At 38.7% G+C, this 20,107-nt stretch overlaps 1 protein-coding gene across 9 annotated transcripts in view; it reads left to right on the forward strand.

Annotated features, from left to right (window-relative positions):
- LOC130905566 (R3H domain-containing protein 1-like) overlaps positions 1 to 20,107 on the forward strand; it is a 184,190-nt gene that overhangs the window by 106,184 nt on the left and 57,899 nt on the right. For all 9 annotated transcript variants that reach the window (XR_009061121.1, XM_057819125.1, XM_057819101.1 and 6 more), the window contains 4 exons: positions 3,790 to 4,010; positions 13,614 to 13,883; positions 13,987 to 14,141; positions 18,543 to 18,653. Coding sequence is in view for 8 of the 9 variants with exons in the window: in XM_057819125.1 (XP_057675108.1) it covers positions 3,790 to 4,010; positions 13,614 to 13,883; positions 13,987 to 14,141; positions 18,543 to 18,653 (757 nt within the window). In the remaining variant the exon portion in view is untranslated. The remainder of the gene's footprint in view (positions 1 to 3,789; positions 4,011 to 13,613; positions 13,884 to 13,986; positions 14,142 to 18,542; positions 18,654 to 20,107) is intronic.

Genomic DNA, 20,107 nt, shown 5'->3' on the forward strand with positions numbered 1-20,107 from the left:
TAACACTTACCACGCTAAGTGCTAGAGCTGGGAATCTTTGGGCACCTAACGATTCGATTACGATTACGATTCAGATGCTCTGATTCGATTATAAAACGATTATTGATGCACCCCCCCTCCTTTTTTTTTTTTTTTTTTTTTTTTTTTTTTTTAAATATTTTGTACATTAGTTCCAAAATTGTTCAAAAATCCTCTCAGGCTAAACCAAACAACTATATCAGTATCAAGTTAACATATAACAGTAAACAAAAATAACAGTAAATAAAAAACTCCAGTCCCCATTCTGTATCAGCAGTTTTAAACTACATTCAATTAATTTAATGTTGTGAATCAACTGTTACAGTTGTTAAAATTGCTCCCGTTATTCCATAATTTCCCTTCTGTCTACTTTTGTCAAAGTTTTAACACTATTTCATCATTTAAAGATAGATTCAAGAAAAGATTCTGCCGATTATTTTAGATAAAAAGTTAATTAGGTTCGCTACAACAGAGCCTTCTAGAGAGGTCTACTGCTTTAAGATGGCGGCTGTTTACTTACGCCGGAAAGTCTGTCATTTCGCATCTCTGTTCAATAATACATGTTCTAAAACTGACGTCGTCTGTCATTTTGCATCTAGTTCTACATATATATGTTATCTACTGTAGCCGTATGTTTGTAGCAACTAGCAATTGGGCGTTGTTTGTAGTGGCTGTCAGCCGCAGTCAGGTATGATTGTTTTTTTATCTAGCGCCATGAGTTGAACATGATATTTACTCTCGATCCGTTCCTCATTGCGTCCCAAAGACCACGCTGACTGTGTTTTACTTCGGCTTTACCTGGTATAATTCAATAATCAGAATTACAGATGTCCCGATCCGATATTTGCGCATCGTTATCGGATCGGAACACGGAAAAAATTCCGATCCAGACTTCCGATCCAGGTTTTTTTTTTTTTCGAACTCCGGTCCGGGTTTTCCAGCGCACCGATTTACATTCCCATTCCAGTTTTTGCTTTGGTTTCCCTAAAATCCGATCCGCATTTTACGGCACACCTTCAACACACTACATTTACATTACCGTCTCCCAATTGAATTTATCTTCAAAACAGTTTTAAAACTTTCACATGTCGAAAGTAGACAGAAGGGAAATTATGGAATGACAGGAGCAATTTTAACAACTTTAACAGTTGATTCGCAAAATTAAATGAATTGAATGTAGTTTAAAGCTGCTGATGCAGAATGGGGACTTGAGTATTTTATTTACTGTTTTAAAATGTTAACTCGATACTGAAATATTCGTTTATTTAAACCTGAGAGGTTTTTTATACATTTTTTGTAACTAATGCACGAAACATAATAGCTTGGGGGATTTGTGGGATTTTCCACTGAGGTTGTTGGTGTGTTTTGCTTTTTTAAGACAGTTTACAATATTATTTGCACGTTTTACTGACTGACTATGCCATTTCTGTTTGTTATTTACAATGTTTTGTGTTTTTCACTGAATAAACAGGTCAGTTTCTTGTTACCAACCGTTGTGTGTTATTCAAACTCACCTAATTCAGCTGGCTAATTTCTATCAAGAGTACTAAGACCGTTTTCAACATGAGTCTGACAACTAAGTAAGGAGGCTAAATAACTTTAAACTTCAACACATGCTCAGATAGGTCGGTATCGGCCAGTATCGGTATCAGATCGGAAGTGCAAAAACCTGGATCGGGACATCCCTAATTGGAATTTGTGAATCGTTCTCGAATGTTCCAAGGCCGAATCGCGAATAATCTAAGAATCGGAAATTTCACACGCCTCTACTAAGTGCTAATGCAAACGCTATGCTAATAGAGCTGTCCCGACTAGTCGACATTGTCGACGTCATCGATGACGTAAATCCGTCGACGAGCACAACATCCTGTCGACGGTCAGTAAAGGGTTAAAAAAAATATATGCGTGGAAAGTTCAGAGTGTCGGACGCGCTCTGTATGCAAGCGGGGAAAGCGGCACAAAGCCAAAAAAAGCACACCAGAGTGTCCAAAACATTGACTTAATTTAAAGAAACAAAGGAAGGTACACTCTTTCTGTCCTGTCTCTTCAATGCCAAGCTTGGCTGCACGTCGGCCGTGAATAAACACCTCAAGCGCCGTCGCCCAGTTTGTAAGTCCATCTAACTAACTAACGACATGTTTTATTGAAGTTGCTAAGCCTGTTGCGATATGCAATGAGTCCATTTATCGCACGGCAAATAAAAATGAGGGCGGTAATTTTCACGGCTGCCTTTTATCGCTGCGCACGTGCGTGTGTGCATACATTGGTGCGTGCGTGCTGATGGCATGTGAGACTCCTTTCTCTTATCAACACGCTGTAGAGTTAAAGTTCAGACATATAAAATAAGAAAAAACATCTATATTAAACGCTGTAATGTTAGCATTGCTACACTGGGGTGAATGGGGGGAAAAAGGCAACCTACCTGTACTTTAGCCTGCTATGAAACATTGGCAGTCGTCTCGTGAAAGCAAACTTGCGGTTAAAAGGTGACACTTCAAACATGAAAAATCGCTGGTTAACATCATTTGCAAACGAAAAAAATGACAAAAAAGTTCTATTATTGACACATGCAATGACAAAAAGTGCTTTTTTTGCGGAGTGTAAAGCTGAAGTTAGCGGTTTAGCGAACGTACTTCCAGTTAGCGGTTTAGCAAACTTACTTCCGGTGAACATTTCAAAATAAAAGCATGTCATGTTCGTCATATAAATAACGATTTCAGGAGTTAATCCCGCATACTTCAGAATTTAGATTCGACACTAAGAATACCTTTAAAATGACACCCTTTATGAAAAATCTGATTGGCAATGAATATTTATTATAATTATTATAAAACTATTATATATAGTACTATACTATAATATTAAGGCTAGGTGTTTTTTTAAGAATTGTTTTGAATCATGTTGGAAAGGCGAAGTCAGTGTTCTGAATCTGTTTACATTCCATTGTTTTGCACTAGTTAATTCTACCAGCATTTGAACTCAATGTTTATTTGTGATTTATTATTTTTATTTACGTGTTTATTTGTACTTTAATAAATAATTTAAGTGTTCCAATATGTTTATGTGAATTGATAAGCGTCAACAAAAATTTCATTGCTAAATTAGTAAAAAAAAAAAAAAAAAAAAAATTTTTTTTTTTTTTTTTTTTTTTTTTTTAAATTATTAGATTAGTCGACTAATCGTAAAAATAGTCGGCTGACTAATCGGGAGAAAATTAGTCGTTTGGGACAGCCCTATATGCTAATGTTACAAGTTTCATTTAGTGTGTGATGGCAACTCAGCACAGACCTTTAAAGGCTAAAGCAGCATGGAATATCTAGCCAAGATAAGAAAACAAGACTTACCAAGCAGCACCCGACGTGTGTTTCACAGGCAAGGCAAATCTGGAGCCTGGTGAGGACACCAGTGCGACAGCTTGTGTGGTGGGGCAGCACGTCCCATGAGTGACACGACCAAACGCTGCTACGATGCGCACTAATTGCACATATGATAAGAAAATGTCACATTGTGGACGTATGACAGAAACTATGGTGAATTTTCATCTCGTTCTCGTCACGTCAGACGAAAACTGGCATTCGTCTCATTATGTTTTAGTCTCCCAAGATACATTTTTTTAGCTGGTCATGAAAAAAATGTTTCATCAACGAAATATTTTCGTTTTCGTCATCATTGCTGAAAACAACACTACTAGGACGTTTAAGATTTGCCATGATCAAATGAAAGCATTTGATTCTTCATTCTGACTGAAAGAGCGACTTGCACCCTGACCAGGTCACGGGCCGGACACTCAGGCGCCAGCTGGCAGAGCAGCTCGGAGACTGAGACGCTGCCACGAAACGGCGAGCCCCGGCCGTGGAGCAGTACTGACAGCTCAGACAGCTCCAACCGCCTCATCCCGCGCCCTGCCATCACTAAGGCCAGCAGCTTCAGCGGCCTGTCACGAGGGGACAGCACTGCCAGCAGTAAGAGCACTGGGAGGCTTTCCAAAACAGGCAAGAGCTTTCTAAACAATAACCCAACTAGGGCTGCAGCTATCGATTATTTAAGTAATCGATTAATCTTATCGTTTTGTATGTTAAGTAATCAAGTAATCAGATAACAAACCTTAATTCTGAAATTTAAGTAGTAAGTCAGACATCGTGCCTACACTGCCTCTTTTATGCCTTCAAATAACTCTCCCATGCAACAATGCACGCAATCGCAGCCTAAAAATAGGTATGCATAAAGATGAAGGTGAAATTCTTTAAAGAGAAGTTTATGATGCTTTTCCCTATTTCTAGTTAAGGGAAGTATTTTGTGGCTCATAAATAATATCATTGCCTACCTCCTGCATTCTTAAATTATGTATGTAAAATCTTCACACAGTTGAAGGAACAATTGTAGTCCAGAATTTTTTTTAGTTGTTGGGCAAATTCCATTATTGTCTGTTAGTCCCGGGTTACAAACAATGTCCGTTCCTATGCTGGCGACGTAACCCGAATTTCCGCACAAGTTGGAATTTACACTTTAAGTCCCCCTAAATCTCAAAATAACGATCCAAAAACATATATTATACGTCATATTGTTAAAATAAAGTAAAAAAATAAGATCACGGTTGGCGACAAAATGACAGATGAGACACTGTTACGAGACTTTTTTTTTAATTTAAATGACTAGAAACAAAATGGCGGACGTAAAGTCCAGCCTCGTAAAGTCGAAATCACGTAACTCGGGCACGTCGTAACCCGGGGAATACCTGTATTATAGTAGTAGTAGTAAATTTCAATTTGTTACACAATTTAGTTGAATACACCCATTTTCTTGGTGCGTCATCAAAAGTAAAGGACTCACTGTATTTTATTGCCTGAGTGGCTACATTTATATTTATACTGGTGATCAAAAATGGTACTGCTGTCAAAAAAGAAACAAAAAAAAGACAGAACAGATCTCATAATTGAATGATGGTAGAGTGCGGGACATCATAAATGTTTATTTAATGTCTATTGAGATATTAGGGTCATTTAATGAATACCTGAAGGGCAAATTGTGCATAATGCTCATTTGAAATGAACAAAAACAGAAATGCAGTGGTACCTTTATCTACGAAACTTATTGGTTCCTGAAGTAGTTCCATAATTGAAAAATCTGTGAGTCGAGATGCATTTTCAATGTAAATGCCCCAATCAGTTCCAACTTTCAAGCCCCCCAAAATTCAGACATAAAACTTTTATAATGCATAAAAATACATCAAAACATGTAACAAATGCATGTTACAATTAGATTGTTGCACAAAAAACATAAAATAAGAGTTGTGCATAATGTAAAAAACCAAGAATAGAGTAAACAAAAGTTAATACTCATGTAAAGCTGTTGGAACACTTAAGGGCAAATGAAGAGGATGCTGGGATACACACATACACATACAGTAGAGCCCATTGGATGCCAGGAATGCTAGGCAATACCCAATGGCAGAGAAGCTTTAAATATGTTACGTTCCATAAACTGTGGGAGAAATTTCTTTCATAACAAGAGGCAATTTTTTCCCACTGAGGCATATCCTTACCTGAAAATTCAATATGTAGAGACGTTCGTAAGTATATATTTTATTTAAAATGTCATAGTATTTAACTTGTTTATTTTTTTTTGGGGGGGGGGCATTGAAAGCGCATAGACTTCATACTGATATTGACGGACATGGTGCGCGGTACCAATTAATAGGGGGCCTGCAGTGTTGGCGTGGCCGTCAAAGCTGACCGAGTGGAATCACAGACAAAGAGCTTTTTTCGTTGAAAATTCTTGTGAATAAATGCTTGAATCCCTGATTTTTTTATAGATTTGTATGTAAAACATTCTTGATTCTTGGTTAAAAGCCCCAAAAAAATGTGCAGTGAGCATTTTATGTAAATATGTCGAAGTACGATGCTAGTCTGTCAATCAATGTGGCAGCTGCCATATGTAAACAGAGCTTGTTCGGTGAAAATTCTTGTGAATAAATGCTTAAATCCCTGAATTCTTTATAGTTATGGACGTACAACAGTTTCGATTTTTGGTTAAAAGCAACAAAAAAAAAACATGCAGTTAACACTATTTTTACAAGAATATGTTGAAGTATGATGCTAGTCTGTCAGTTAATGTGGGGGCCGCCATATGTAAACAGAGCTTGTCCGATGAAAATTCTTGTGAATAAATGCTTAAAATCCCTGAATTCTTTATAGATATGGACATGAAACAGTCTCGATTCTTGGTTAAAAGCAAAAAAAAAACAACATGCTGTTACCACTTATTTTACGTAAATATGTCGAAGTCCGATGCTCGTCTGTCTGTTAATGTGGCGGCCCCCATATGTAAACAGAGCTTGTCCGTTGAAAATTCTTGTGAATACATGCTTAAATCCCTGAATTCTTTAGAGTTATGGACGTACAACAGTTTCGATTCTTGGTTAAAAGCAACAAAAAAAATGTACAGTTAGCATTTATTTTACGTAAATATGTCGAAGTATGATGCTAGTCTGTCAGTCAATGTGGCGGCCGCCATATGTAAACAGAGTTTGTCCGGTGAAAATTCTTGTGAATAAATGCTTAAATCTCTGAGTTCTTTATAGATATGGATGTAAAATAGTCTTGATTCTTGGTTAAAAGCAAAAAAAAAAACAAAAACGTGCAGTTAGCATTCATTTTATGTAAATATGTCGAAGTACGATGCTAGTCCGTCAGTCAATGTGGCGGCCGCCATACGTAAACAGAGCTTGTCCAGTAAAAATTCTTGTGAATAAATGCTGAAATCCCTGAATTCTTTATAGATATGGACATGAAACAGTCTCGATTCTTGGTTAAAAGCAAAAAAAAAAAAAAAACATGCGGTTACCACTTATTTTACGTAAATATGTCGAAGTCCGATGCTCGTCTGTCTGTTAATGTGGCGGCCCCCATATGTAAACAGAGCTTGTCCGTTGAAAATTCTTGTGAATAAATGCTTAAATCCCTGAATTCTTTATAGTTATGGACGTACAACAGTTTCGATTCTTGGTTAAAAGCAACGAAAAAAACGTGCAGTTAGCATTTATTTTACGTAAATATGTCGAAGTATGATGCTAGTCTGTCAGTCAATGTGGCGGCCGCCATATGTAAACAGAGTTTGCCCGGTGAAAATTCTTGTGAATAAATGCTTAAATCTCTGAGTTCCTTATAGATATGGATGTAAAATAATCTTGATTCTTGGTTAAAAGCAAAAAAAAAAAAAAAAAAACGTGCAGTTAGCATTCATTTTACGTAAATATGTCGAAGTACGATGCTAGTCCGTCAGTCAATGTGGCGGCCGCCATACGTAAACAGAGCTTGTCCGGTAAAAATTCTTGTGAATAAATGCTGAAATCCCTAAATTCTTTATAGATATGGACATGAAACAGTCTCGATTCTTGGTTAAAAGCAAAAAAAAAAAAAAAAACATGCTGTTACCACTTATTTTACGTAAATATGTCGAAGTCCGATGCTAGTCTGTCTGTTAATGTGGCGGCCCCCATATGTAAACAGAGCTTGTCCGTTGAAAATTCTTGTGAATAAATGCTTAAATCCCTGAATTCTTTATAGTTATGGACGTACAACAGTTTCGATTCTTGGTTAAAAGCAACGAAAAAAACGTGCAGTTAGCATTTATTTTACGTAAATATGTCGAAGTATGATGCTAGTCTGTCAGTCAATGTGGCGGCCGCCATATGTAAACAGAGTTTGTCCGGTGAAAATTCTTGTGAATAAATGCTTAAATCTCTGAGTTCTTTATAGATATGGATGTAAAATAGTCTTGATTCTTGGTTAAAAGCAAAAAAAAAAAAAAAACGTGCAGTTAGCATTCATTTTACGTAAATATGTCGAAGTACGATGTTAGTCCGTCAGTCAATGTGGCGGCCGCCATACGTAAACAGAGCTTGTCCGGTAAAAATTCTTGTGAATAAATGCTGAAATCCCTGAATTCTTTATAGATATGGACATGAAACAGTCTCGATTCTTGGTTAAAAGCAAAAAAAAAAAAAAAAAACATGCTGTTACCACTTATTTTACGTAAATATGTCGAAGTCCGATGCTAGTCTGTCTGTTAATGTGGCGGCCCCCATATGTAAACAGAGCTTGTCCGTTGAAAATTCTTGTGAATAAATGCTTAAATCCCTGAATTCTTTATAGTTATGGACGTACAACAGTTTCGATTCTTGGTTAAAAGCAACGAAAAAAACGTGCAGTTAGCATTTATTTTACGTAAATATGTCGAAGTATGATGCTAGTCTGTCAGTCAATGTGGCGGCCGCCATATGTAAACAGAGTTTGTCCGGTGAAAATTCTTGTGAATAAATGCTTAAATCTCTGAGTTCTTTATAGATATGGATGTAAAATAGTCTTGATTCTTGGTTAAAAGCAAAAAAAAAAAAAAAAAACGTGCAGTTAGCATTCATTTTACGTAAATATGTCGAAGTACGATGTTAGTCCGTCAGTCAATGTGGCGGCCGCCATACGTAAACAGAGCTTGTCCGGTAAAAATTCTTGTGAATAAATGCTGAAATCCCTGAATTCTTTATAGATATGGACATGAAACAGTCTCGATTCTTGGTTAAAAGCAAAAAAAAAAAAAAAAAACATGCTGTTACCACTTATTTTACGTAAATATGTCGAAGTCCGATGCTAGTCTGTCTGTTAATGTGGCGGCCCCCATATGTAAACAGAGCTTGTCCGTTGAAAATTCTTGTGAATAAATGCTTAAATCCCTGAATTCTTTATAGTTATGGACGTACAACAGTTTCGATTCTTGGTTAAAAACAACGAAAAAAACGTGCAGTTAGCATTTATTTTACGTAAATATGTTGAAGTATGATGCTAGTCTGTCAGTCAATGTGGCGGCCGCCATATGTAAACAGAGTTTGTCCGGTGAAAATTCTTGTGAATAAATGCTTAAATCTCTGAGTTCTTTATAGATATGGATGTAAAATAGTCTTGATTCTTGGTTAAAAGCAAAAAAAAAAAAAAAACGTGCAGTTAGCATTCATTTTACGTAAATATGTCGAAGTACGATGTTAGTCCGTCACTCAATGTGGCGGCCGCCATACGTAAACAGAGCTTGTCCGGTAAAAATTCTTGTGAATAAATGCTGAAATCCCTGAATTCTTTATAGATATGGACATGAAACAGTCTCGATTCTTGGTTAAAAGCAAAAAAAAAAAAAAAAAACATGCTGTTACCACTTATTTTACGTAAATATGTCGAAGTCCGATGCTAGTCTGTCTGTTAATGTGGCGGCCCCCATATGTAAACAGAGCTTGTCCGTTGAAAATTCTTGTGAATAAATGCTTAAATCCCTGAATTCTTTATAGTTATGGACGTACAACAGTTTCGATTCTTGGTTAAAAGCAACAAAAAAACGTGCAGTTAGCATTTATTTTACGTAAATATGTCGAAGTATGATGCTAGTCTGTCAGTCAATGTGGCGGCCGCCATATGTAAACGGAGCTTGTCCGGTGAAAATTATTGTGAATAAATGCTTAAATCCTTGAATTCTTTTTAGATATGGACGTAAAATAGTCTTGATTATTGGCTAAAAGAAAAAAAAAAAAAAAGTGCAGTTAGCACTTATTTTACGTAAATATGTCGAAGAACGATGCTAGTCTGTTAGACAATATATCGGTAGCCTTACAACAAAGAGCTTTTTACTCTGAAAATTCTTCTGAAAAAACAAAAAATATGATAATTACGTAGAATCCTCGACTAAATCACTCCTGAGACAATCCTTCCTGTTTGTATGCGGTACAGCTCTCGTTCTTTTTCAACATAAATCCGGCGTTTGATCGCTGCATGTGTCGCTGCGACCGACTGCGAATAACTGAAGCGGATTGTGGGATGGCACCCTACTTGAAGGTGTGGCGCAGTGAAGGTCGAATCTGTCCCGTCAATATCATTATGAAGTCTATGGCCAGCGATAAACGCCCAATTCATTGAAACTGCGAGGACTGTCTGTGAATGCTCACATTTCATTGCCATAGATGGTGCTAGGAGAGGCTGGCAGACACACTGCCAGCCGCTACCAATCCAAATGGATTTGACGTCTTGCGCCGTCAGTGGAAGTCAACGAGTTACAGTGCCCTCCATAATTATTGGCACCCCTGAGAAAGATGTGTTTTTTAGCTTCTAATATATATTTTTTTAATTCAAATAATATGGGACCTTAATGGAAAGAAAGAGAAAAATCCAACCTTCAGTACAAGTGCATTCTTTCAGTGGGGAAAAAATCCCACATAAAGAAAAAATTATTTGACATCAAATAATGTGTGTCACAATTATCAGCACCCCTGGTGTTAATACTTTATACAAACCCCCTTTTGCCAACAAAACAAGGTCTGGGGACTGAGATGGCCATGGGAGGAGCTTGATTTTGTGTCTGGTGAACCATTTCTGTGTAGATTTGGCCATATGTTTAGGGTCATTGTCTTGCTGAAAGACCCAGTGACGACCCCTCTTCAGCTTTCAAGCAGAAGGCAACAGATTTTGATTTAGGGGCCGTTTACATGGTGACTCTCCGAGAAGACGAAAAATTTCAAATGTGCATCTACATGGTTTCGTTTCCATTCGAACAATGTCGAAATTCCACATGAAAACGATGTAGTATTAATGCCTGGCCCTAGGGGGCAGTGCAGATTTACAAGGTGACAGCGAATGATGCACTTTGACCCCGCGGGGCTCCTCAGCCCGGAAGAAAACATGCCCGCCCATTCGAAGCAGTGGCATTTTCCTTTTGCTCCAAAAGGCACAAAAATGGAAATATTAAACATATTTAAATGTAAAAATATTATTAAAACAGTAAATTACAGCCGGCGTTCCGCCATTTGCAGTTTTTAATGTTAAATAGCACCGCTGCACACGCCCAATGTGACGTGTACGAGTGCTGACGTTATCGTCGCGGGTCCGGCGCGGCAGTTGCCTTTGATATGCTTGCGAAGCAAGCCCCCCTCAGTCCCCCGGAATGGAATTCTTCCACTTTCGAGGCAGGATTCAGAATTTTGCGTCTTCGCCGAAAACCATATGCAAGCGAGGCGAGTCCGCAACTCAGTCATTACGTCTTTGTGTCGCAGAGTCGCCATGTAAACTGCCCCTTAAAATGTCCTGGTATTTCAAAGCATTCATGATGCCATGCACCCTAACAAGGTTCCCAGGGCCTTTGGAAGCGAAACAGCCCCACAGCATCACTGACCCACCCCCATACTTCACAGTGGGTATGGGGTGCTTTTCAGCATGCGCATCTTTCCTGGCACGCCAGACCCACTTTGATTGTTTGTTGCCAAAAAGCTCAATCTTGGTCTCACACAAAAAAACACACAGTCCCAGGCTTCAACTGGGACCGTGTGCTTTGGTCAGATGAGACTGGGTCTGGCGTGCCACGCAAGATGCGCATGCTGAAAAGCACCTTATACCCACTGTGAAGTATGGGGCGTGGGTCAGTGATGCTGTGGGGCTGTTTCGCCTCCAAAGGCCCTGGGAACCTTGTTAGGGTGCATGGCATCATGAATGCTTTGAAATACCAGGACATTTTAAATCAAAATCTGTTGCCCTCTGCCCGAAAGCTGAAGATGGGCCGTCACTGGGTCTTTCAGCAAGACAATGATCCTAAACATATGGCCAAATCTACACAGAAATGGTTCACTAGGCACAAAATCAAGCTCCTCCCATGGCCATCTCAGTCCCCAGACCTTGTTTTGTTGGCAAAAGGGGGTTGTACAAAGTATTAACACCAGGGGTGCTAATAATTGTGACACACATTATTTGATGTCAAATATTTTTTTCTTTGTGTGGGATTTTTTCCCCACTGAATGAATGCACTTGTATTGAAGGTTGGATTTTTCTCTTTTTTTCCATTAAGGTCCCATATTATTTGACTTAAAAAAAAAATATTAGAAGCTAAAAAACATTTTCAGGGGTGCCAATAATTATGGAGGCCACTGTAAATCAGTGTCCAATAAAAGGTTAAAGGCAAATCAACATGTTTTCACTCCAGACCCAAAATGGAGGGCATAGCCCAGTGCTTCTCAATTATTTTCTGGTACGCCCCCCCCCCAAGGAAGACGTAAATATTTAGCGCCCCCCCCCCAACTCTCTGCCGCCACTGTAAATCGTATCATTTGTCTATAAAATTATTATTATAAGTACGCATCTGCCTAACATTGTGTCCTTTTTTCTACTAAAGAAAAAACAGAAATATAAATGAACTTAGAATAAAGTATAACTTTATTAACATTGTTTTGTTTGTAACAGAAAAGACTTAACGCGCATCAATTTGCCTGAATTTAAACAAAAGTCAACATCCAAATTGTAAAAATACACTCAAGGTACATTTTTGACCATTTGATACTGAAAAATAAAGTGTAATAAAATCAGTAAATAAAAAAATTAAAAAATAAAATTGATTAGAAACATTAACTCATGAGGACAATAAGCCAAAAAATTTGACCGAAAAAACAAAACTGATTGGGGGGGGTGTCTTTGGACAGAAGGACAGTTTTTATTTTCGCTGCTAACAGTTTTACCTCATTTGCAAAGGTGTGGGGTTATTTAGCACTGAGCATGCTAACAGTGCTCACTGGTTTACTGATAAAACACGGACAAAGCGGGATGATTGTTGGCAATATTCGCCACCTTTTCGCTGAAAAACAATCAAGCGGCTTATCAATGAGATTGGGGTCTAATGTCTTTAAGTGGCGTCTCCATTAATCTGGCTTCCGGCTGTGCGCTATAATCATTTTTAGACACAGTAAACAGTGTTTTTTCCTCTTCTCCCACTGTATTAAAAGTCAAAGCCAAAAGGCAAACGGCCTGAAAAAAGCGCATTCTCGGCGGCCGAGGGAGAACCGTAGGTGAGGGCGGTCGTCGTGACGATCCCAAGCCGAAAATGGCACTACTCGGGCGGACACGTGAGAACCGGAGAAGACTGTGTGTTGCTGCGTGAGTCCGGTCGGAAAACGGCTTTCGAAAACGGCGCGCAGATCTTCTTCATATCTCTTTTCTGTGTGCTCTTGCTTAGTTCAAAAATACTGCGCGCACTCTGAAAATGAGAACGCCACTGCCACCCACTGAGTGGATGTGCAAGTACACTTTATTCTCGTACGGCAAAAAAAAAAAAACATGTTCCCAGATCTCACATGCGCCACCTCTGGCATCGCTCTGCGCCCCCCTGGGGGGGCGCGCCCCACCATTTGAGAAGTACTGGCATAGCCTCACTGTTCTGAAACCATTGCAGAGCTATGTAATTTTACGAGTGGGAAGATGCTAAATTGTAACACCAACATGAACAACGCCTGTTCCACCTCTCAAAATACCCAAGGGTCCCTCGGAGGTGATTCTCTACTGTTTTACTCATCATTTTGTAATTAAACGGGGACCAATCAACGACAGTTGGCACACAGCAACTAATTTCTTCCTCAATGCTTCTCTTAAAAGCCCATGCAACTGCTGCCGTGTTATTAGGCCGTGAATTAGATCTGCTGCTTCATTATCATGTGCATTTACACCACCGTTAGTCATGTTGCTGCTTGAAGATGTGGACAAGCCTTTTTTTAAGATCTTCTTTCACGCTTTGTTTGGTTTTGGCAGGTTCAGAATCATCCAGCAGCGTCGGTTCTTCGTCCAGCTCGCTCTCCCGTCCCCACCAGCCTTTCACCGTGTCAGTTTCTTTGCGGCCTAAAATTCCGGGTTTACCTTTCATCCACCCAGCAGCGGACAATAAAGGCTCCGCACACCCTGACATGATCAAGAGTGCTCCGTCACAACAAACTCCTTCTGCTGATGTGACAAATTTTTATGTGATGTCACTTGAGGCCTCGAGCATACCACATGGCAGCATTCTTGTCAATCCACATACAGGTACCTATGCTTACTAAATGAACAATATGCTGTAATTTGATTAAAGTTAGGTTTTTGCTTGAGTCAATACTGATCTTTTTTTGTGTGTGTTTTATTACATTAGGAAAGCCTTTCATCCATACTAATAGCAATGGTGTAGTTTTTGGTCCTGCAAGCGTGGCACCCCCTGCCGGCAGGGGCCTACATCAAGGGAAAGTGTCACAGCTACCGACCTCTGCTGCGAGCCAGCAACAGCACATCAGTTCCCTCTACTCACAGGTCAGTAGAATTATATAAACTGTTTTTGAAAAATATTAATTCGGGCTGTGTTGATTTATCGCAATGTAATAAAATATATTCCTTTGATCTAAATGTATTCATCCGTGCTCAAGCGAGTTGGAAATGTTGACAACATACTATGTATATATACTATAGTAGGCCTGCAGCTAATGATTATTTTTATAATTAATTAATCGATTAGTTGGATTAATGTCACTTTTTTTTTCAATTACCTTCACAATTTAACTTGAAGTTGTTGTTTTTTTGATAAAGGGTCTGAATGTAAAATATGAAAAAAAATTCTCAGGAAAAAAAAAAGTCCTGTTCATTAAAATAATTTTTTTTTTTTTTTAAAAAGTCCCGCGAATTGACTTTTTTTTTCTTCTTGTGAACTAGCGTGCCGGCCAAAAGTAATGGCACCCCAGCAATTCTGTTAGATAATGCTCAATTTCTCCCAGAAAATGATTGCAATTACAAATGCTTGTGTAGTAATAACTTCATTGATTTTGCTTGAAATGAAAAAAAAAACTAAAAAGAAAATGGGAAAAAAATTAATTCATGATCATTTTACACAATACTCCAAAAATGGGCCGGACAAAAGTATTGGTATTAACAGCACCTGTTTCTTACCTGTGGCACATAACAGGTGGTGACAATAACTAAATCACACTGGCGGCCAGTTAAAATGAATTAAAGTTGACTCAACCTCTGTTCTGTGTGCTTGTGTGTACCACATTGAGCGTGGAGAAAAGAATGAAGGACTTGAGAAGCAAAATTGTGAGGAAGCTTGGGCAATCTCAAGGCTACAAGTCCATCTCCAGAGACCTGAGTTTTCCTGTGTCTACCGTGCGCAGTGTATCAATAAATATAAAGCCCATGGCACTGTGGCTAACCTCCCTAGATGTGGATGGAAAAGAAAAATTGACGAGGGATTTCAACGAAAGATTGTGCGGATGGTGGATAAAGAACCTCGACTAACATCCAAACAAGTTAAAGCTCTCCTGCAGTCTGAGGGTACAACAGTGTGTACCTGTACTATCCGTCGACGTCTGAAGACCCCACTTCTTACCCAGAGACATAAAAAAGCCAGGCTGGAGTTTGCCAACACTTACTATACCTGAGAAAGCCAAAAACGTTTCGGAAGAATGTTCTCTGGTCAGATGAGACAAAAGTCAACATAGAGTTTACAGGGGGAAAAATGAGGCCTTCAAAGAAAAGAACACGGTCCCCAGAGTTAAACATGGTGGAGGTTCCCTGATGTTTTGGGGTTGCTTTGCTAATTCTGGCACTGGACTGCTTGAGCGTGTGCATGGCATTAGGAAGTTTGAAGACTACCAACAAATTTTGCAGCATAAAGTTTGTGTGTTGAAGCTGTGTCTCTCTCAGAGGTCACACTTCAAAAAGCGCTAGAAAATGGTTTGAGAGAAAGCACTGGAGACTTCTAAAGTGGCCAGACCTGAATTTCATAGAATACCTGTGGAGAGATCTGAAAATGCCAATTTGGAGAAGGCACCCTTCAAATCTCAGAGACTTGGAGCAGTTGGCCAAAGAAGAATGGTCTAAAATTCCAGCAGAGCTTTGTTAGAAACTCATTGATAGATGCCGGAAGCGGTTGTTCGCAGTTATTTTGTCTAAAGGTTGTGCTACCCAGTAATAGGCTGAGGGTGCCATTACTTTTGTCCGGCCCATTTTTGGAGTTTTGTGTAAAATGATAACAATTTCATTTTTTTTCCCCATTCTCTTTTATGTTTTTTCATTGCAAGCAAAATAAATGAAGATATTACTACGTAAGCATTTGTAATTGCAGTCATGTTCTGGGAGAAATTGAGCTTTATCTGACAGAACTGCAGGGTTGCCAATTCTTTTGGCCAGCACTGTATGTAGCTATGATTTATTTAAAGCAGTGGTGTCCAAACTATTCCACTTAGGGCCGCAGTGGGTGCTGGATTTCATTCCTACAAAACAAGATGACATCTTTTCACCAATCTGGTGTCTCACAAGTGTAATCAGTTGATTGCAGTCAGGTGCTGCTTGTTTTAGCACAAACTTCATTGGTTAAACTGTCTGTGCTCGATTGGTAGGAACAAAAACCAGGACCCACAGCGGCCCTTGCGGACAGGTTTGGACACCCATGATTTAAAGTAATGTATGATACCTCACCTGTTTTACCCTACAAGGCGTAACCTAGCTCCTATTCCGAAATATACCGTTATTTCCCGAATATAAGGCGCACCCATGTATAATGCGCACCCCAAATTTACTTGTAAAATCTAGGGAAAATTATTGTACCCGTTTATAACGCTCACCCTAATTTTAGCACCAATAAATAGAAAACAGAGCTCGTGTACAGATACAGAATTGTCATTTTACTGACTGGTGAAACACAGCACAAGCATAGCACATTGGTAGTTCAAAACATTACCATAAACTGACAATATTTACGGTAATAATATGATTTGACAACTTCTCCAACTTACCAGAATCTAGGAGAAAACAAACCAGATGTGACTTTTCTTTTAAAGGCTCGTTTCATCATGATAAATAAATGTTTCTTCCATGGATTGATAAAGTAAAATGAAAGTGAGAACGTAAGTCTGAAATCCGTGAGAGCTCATCGCTGTCAACACGACAGTAACAATAAGAACTATTGTTATTTGGGTTTGAGTTTCCCGAGGGACCGATATAGTTGACGGACACAGGAAGTCTGTGTGCTCACGTTTGTTATGGTCCAAGGTGCAGAGCTGCAATAAACGTTGACTCAAATGAGTTCAAGAAACTAAATTCTGTGCTTTATGAAGAGTGAAAAAAGCAGAATTTAACACAGACGAAATCATTCGGCCGATCAGAGTGAAGTATTACCGAAACAAAATGGTGACGTCACGTACCGTAATGGTCGGCAACGGATCGCCGCATACGTTTCTTCAACACAATGTGGCCGTGTCAATTAAAAAAAAAAAAAAAAAAAAAAGTTTTATAAATATATATATATATATATATATTTCTGTCTCCATCCATGCACCCGTTTATAATGCGCACCATGATTTTACAAGTTGATTTTTGGGGAAAAAGTGAAAATTACGGTAATAGCTTCAAACACATTTATGTTTGTCTTATGACAAAAAGACTTAAATACAAGTAGTTGTGCCTCTGGAGGGCCTGTCCACCCATCAAGTGTGAAATCAAATAATCAAGTAAATAGTTTGTGCTTCGCCGATGAGACACAAATGCACCCTCAAAAAAGTAAAGTTCAGTGAACATTGAGGTAGGGTATTAAATTGTCCTGTAGTTCTGAATCCTTGGTATTTTGACACAAGTTAATAGACTGCTTCACTATATGAAAAAAAATGCACTGGATTGCCTCTAATCCCTGACTAAAGTCTTGTTGCTTATCCATTTTATAGAAACAGTTGCTAATAACCTGACTTCAGAAATGGCTTTGAACGTACAAAAATATATTTGTTTCGCTGAAAAAAGATTTATCATTTAATGAAGACATAAAGGTCAAATGGTTTTGGGCAACTGTTTTGTGGCAGAAGGTGGATTTTTCAGATGAATCTTTGAATTAAATTACACCACAGTCGCCGCAAATATTGCAGGAGACCTACTGGAGCCCATATGGATCCGAGATTCACTCAGAAAACTGTGAAGTTTGGTGGTGGCAAAATCATGGTCTGGGGTTACATTCAGTATGGGCGTGTGCGAGAGATCAGCAGGGTGGAAGGCAACATAAATAGTCTGAAATATCAACAAATCTTAGCTGCCTCTTACATTCCTAACCATAAAAAGGGACAAATTCTGCAGCAGGATCGCATACTTCAATATCTACCTCAGAGTTCCTCAAGGCAAAGAAGATCAAGATCCTCCAAGACTTGCCAGCCCAGTCACCAGACATGGGTAGGATGGAAGAGGAAGCATGGAAGACGAAATCTAAGAATGTTGATGAACTCTGGGAGGCATGCAAGACTGCTTTCTTTGATGTTCCTGATGACTTTATCAATAAATTGTATGAATCATTGTTGAACCACATGAATGCAGTTTTTCAAGGCCATGGTAGTCATACAAAATATTAAATTTGGATCTCACAGCACCACTACTTAATTCGCTTATGTTATATAGCATATTTTAGTATTTGAAGTACATTTTTGTTCTTGCCAAAATTTGACCTTTATGTCTTCATTAAATGATAAATCTTTTTTCAGTGAAACAAATATATTTTTGTCATTTGGGAGGGTCTTAGCTTCCATATGAGCCATTTCTGAAACCAATTGAATAATTAAAAGTCAGGTTATTCGTAATTGTTTATACAAAATGGATACCCGACAAGACTTTTGTCAGAGATTGTATAACTTTACATTATTTGAAGGACCTAGTCTCTAATGCATTATTCTCCTGTCTCCTCAGCCAATGTGTCATCCATTCCAACCATCATCTGAACCACTTCACAACCCACCAGTTTCTTACCAGCTTCCTCCTCAGTTCCTGCCAGTCTGTACTAACCAACAGTACACTGTGGTACGTCATTTTACAATTTCTGTCCTCGTGTATCACTAATGTCTTTTGCTCTTTTTAATTAGCCTTGCTATAAAACCTGTTTTATTCCATTAAGTCACCTTGAACATTTTTGAAAACCTAAAGAAGGACATGATGGCCTCATTTGTGACCTGGTTTTAGTTAACACTGTGGCCTCTGCGACTAATTATGCTTGTAGAAAGCTCCATTAATATTTAATTCATCACCAGATGTTAGTGCTGAATAATCCATGACTAAAAACACTACTTTTACAACAACATGTCAACAAGACTTCAATTTGCATGTGGTACTGATATGGATAATTAATACTCTTTTATGGATCCACATGTCTCAGGAGGCAAGGTGTTATTTTTAAGCGTTTTGTCTGAGACTCTCAGAGGAAACTGTATTTAAAAAAAAAAAAAAAAGTTAAGCATTAGCCTATATATTAAATCGATCTATGTGAAGCGTTCAAATATTACAATTTTAATCAAGATCTCTACGCCACGATGTGGACATCATTTAACCCTTTACTCATAGTTTCATCACAAAAAAATTAATAAAATACATTAACCCTGTAAAGACCTGGTGTCCACATATGTGGAAATCACATTTTGGCGCATGTATGTCACGCCAGGTCTCAATTATAATGATGTTTTTATGATACAGTGCCTTGCAAAAGTATTTGGCCCCCTTGAATCTTGCAACCTTTCGCCACATTTCAGGCTTCAAACATAAAGATATGAAATTTAATTTTTTTGTCAAGAATCAACAACAAGTGGGACACAATCGTGAAGTGGAACAAAATTTATTGGATAATTTAAACTTTTTTAACAAATAAAAAACTGAAAAGTGGGGCGTGCAATATTATTCGGCCCCTTTACTTTCAGTGCAGCAAACTCACTCCAGAAGTTCAGTGAAGATCTCTGAATGATCCATTGTTGTCCTAAATGACCGATGATGATAAATAGAATCCACCTGTGTGTAATCAAGTCTCCGTATAAATGCACCTGCTCTGTGATAGTCTCAGGGTTCTGTTTAAAGTGCAGAGAGCATTATGAAAACCAAGGAACACACCAGGCAGGTCCGAGACACTGTTGTGGAGAAGTTTAAAGCCGGATTTGGATACAAAAAGATTTCCCAAGCTTTAAACATCTCAAGGAGCACTGTGCAAGCCATCATATTGAAATGGAAGGAGCATCAGACCACTGCAAATCGACCAAGACCCCGCCGTCCTTCCAAACTTCCTTCTCAAACAAGGAGAAAACTGATCAGAGATGCAGCCAAGAGGCCCATGATCACTCTGGATGAACTCCAGAGATCTACAGCTGAGGTGGGAGAGTCTGTCCACAGGACAACAATCAGTCGTACACTGCACAAATCTGGCCTTTATGGAAGAGTGTATATCCATAAAAAGTCTCGTTTAAAGTTTGCCACAAGCCACCTGGGAGACACAC

This window comes from Corythoichthys intestinalis, chromosome 2 (assembly GCF_030265065.1).
Source record: "Corythoichthys intestinalis isolate RoL2023-P3 chromosome 2, ASM3026506v1, whole genome shotgun sequence".
Taxonomy (NCBI): domain Eukaryota; kingdom Metazoa; phylum Chordata; class Actinopteri; order Syngnathiformes; family Syngnathidae; genus Corythoichthys; species Corythoichthys intestinalis.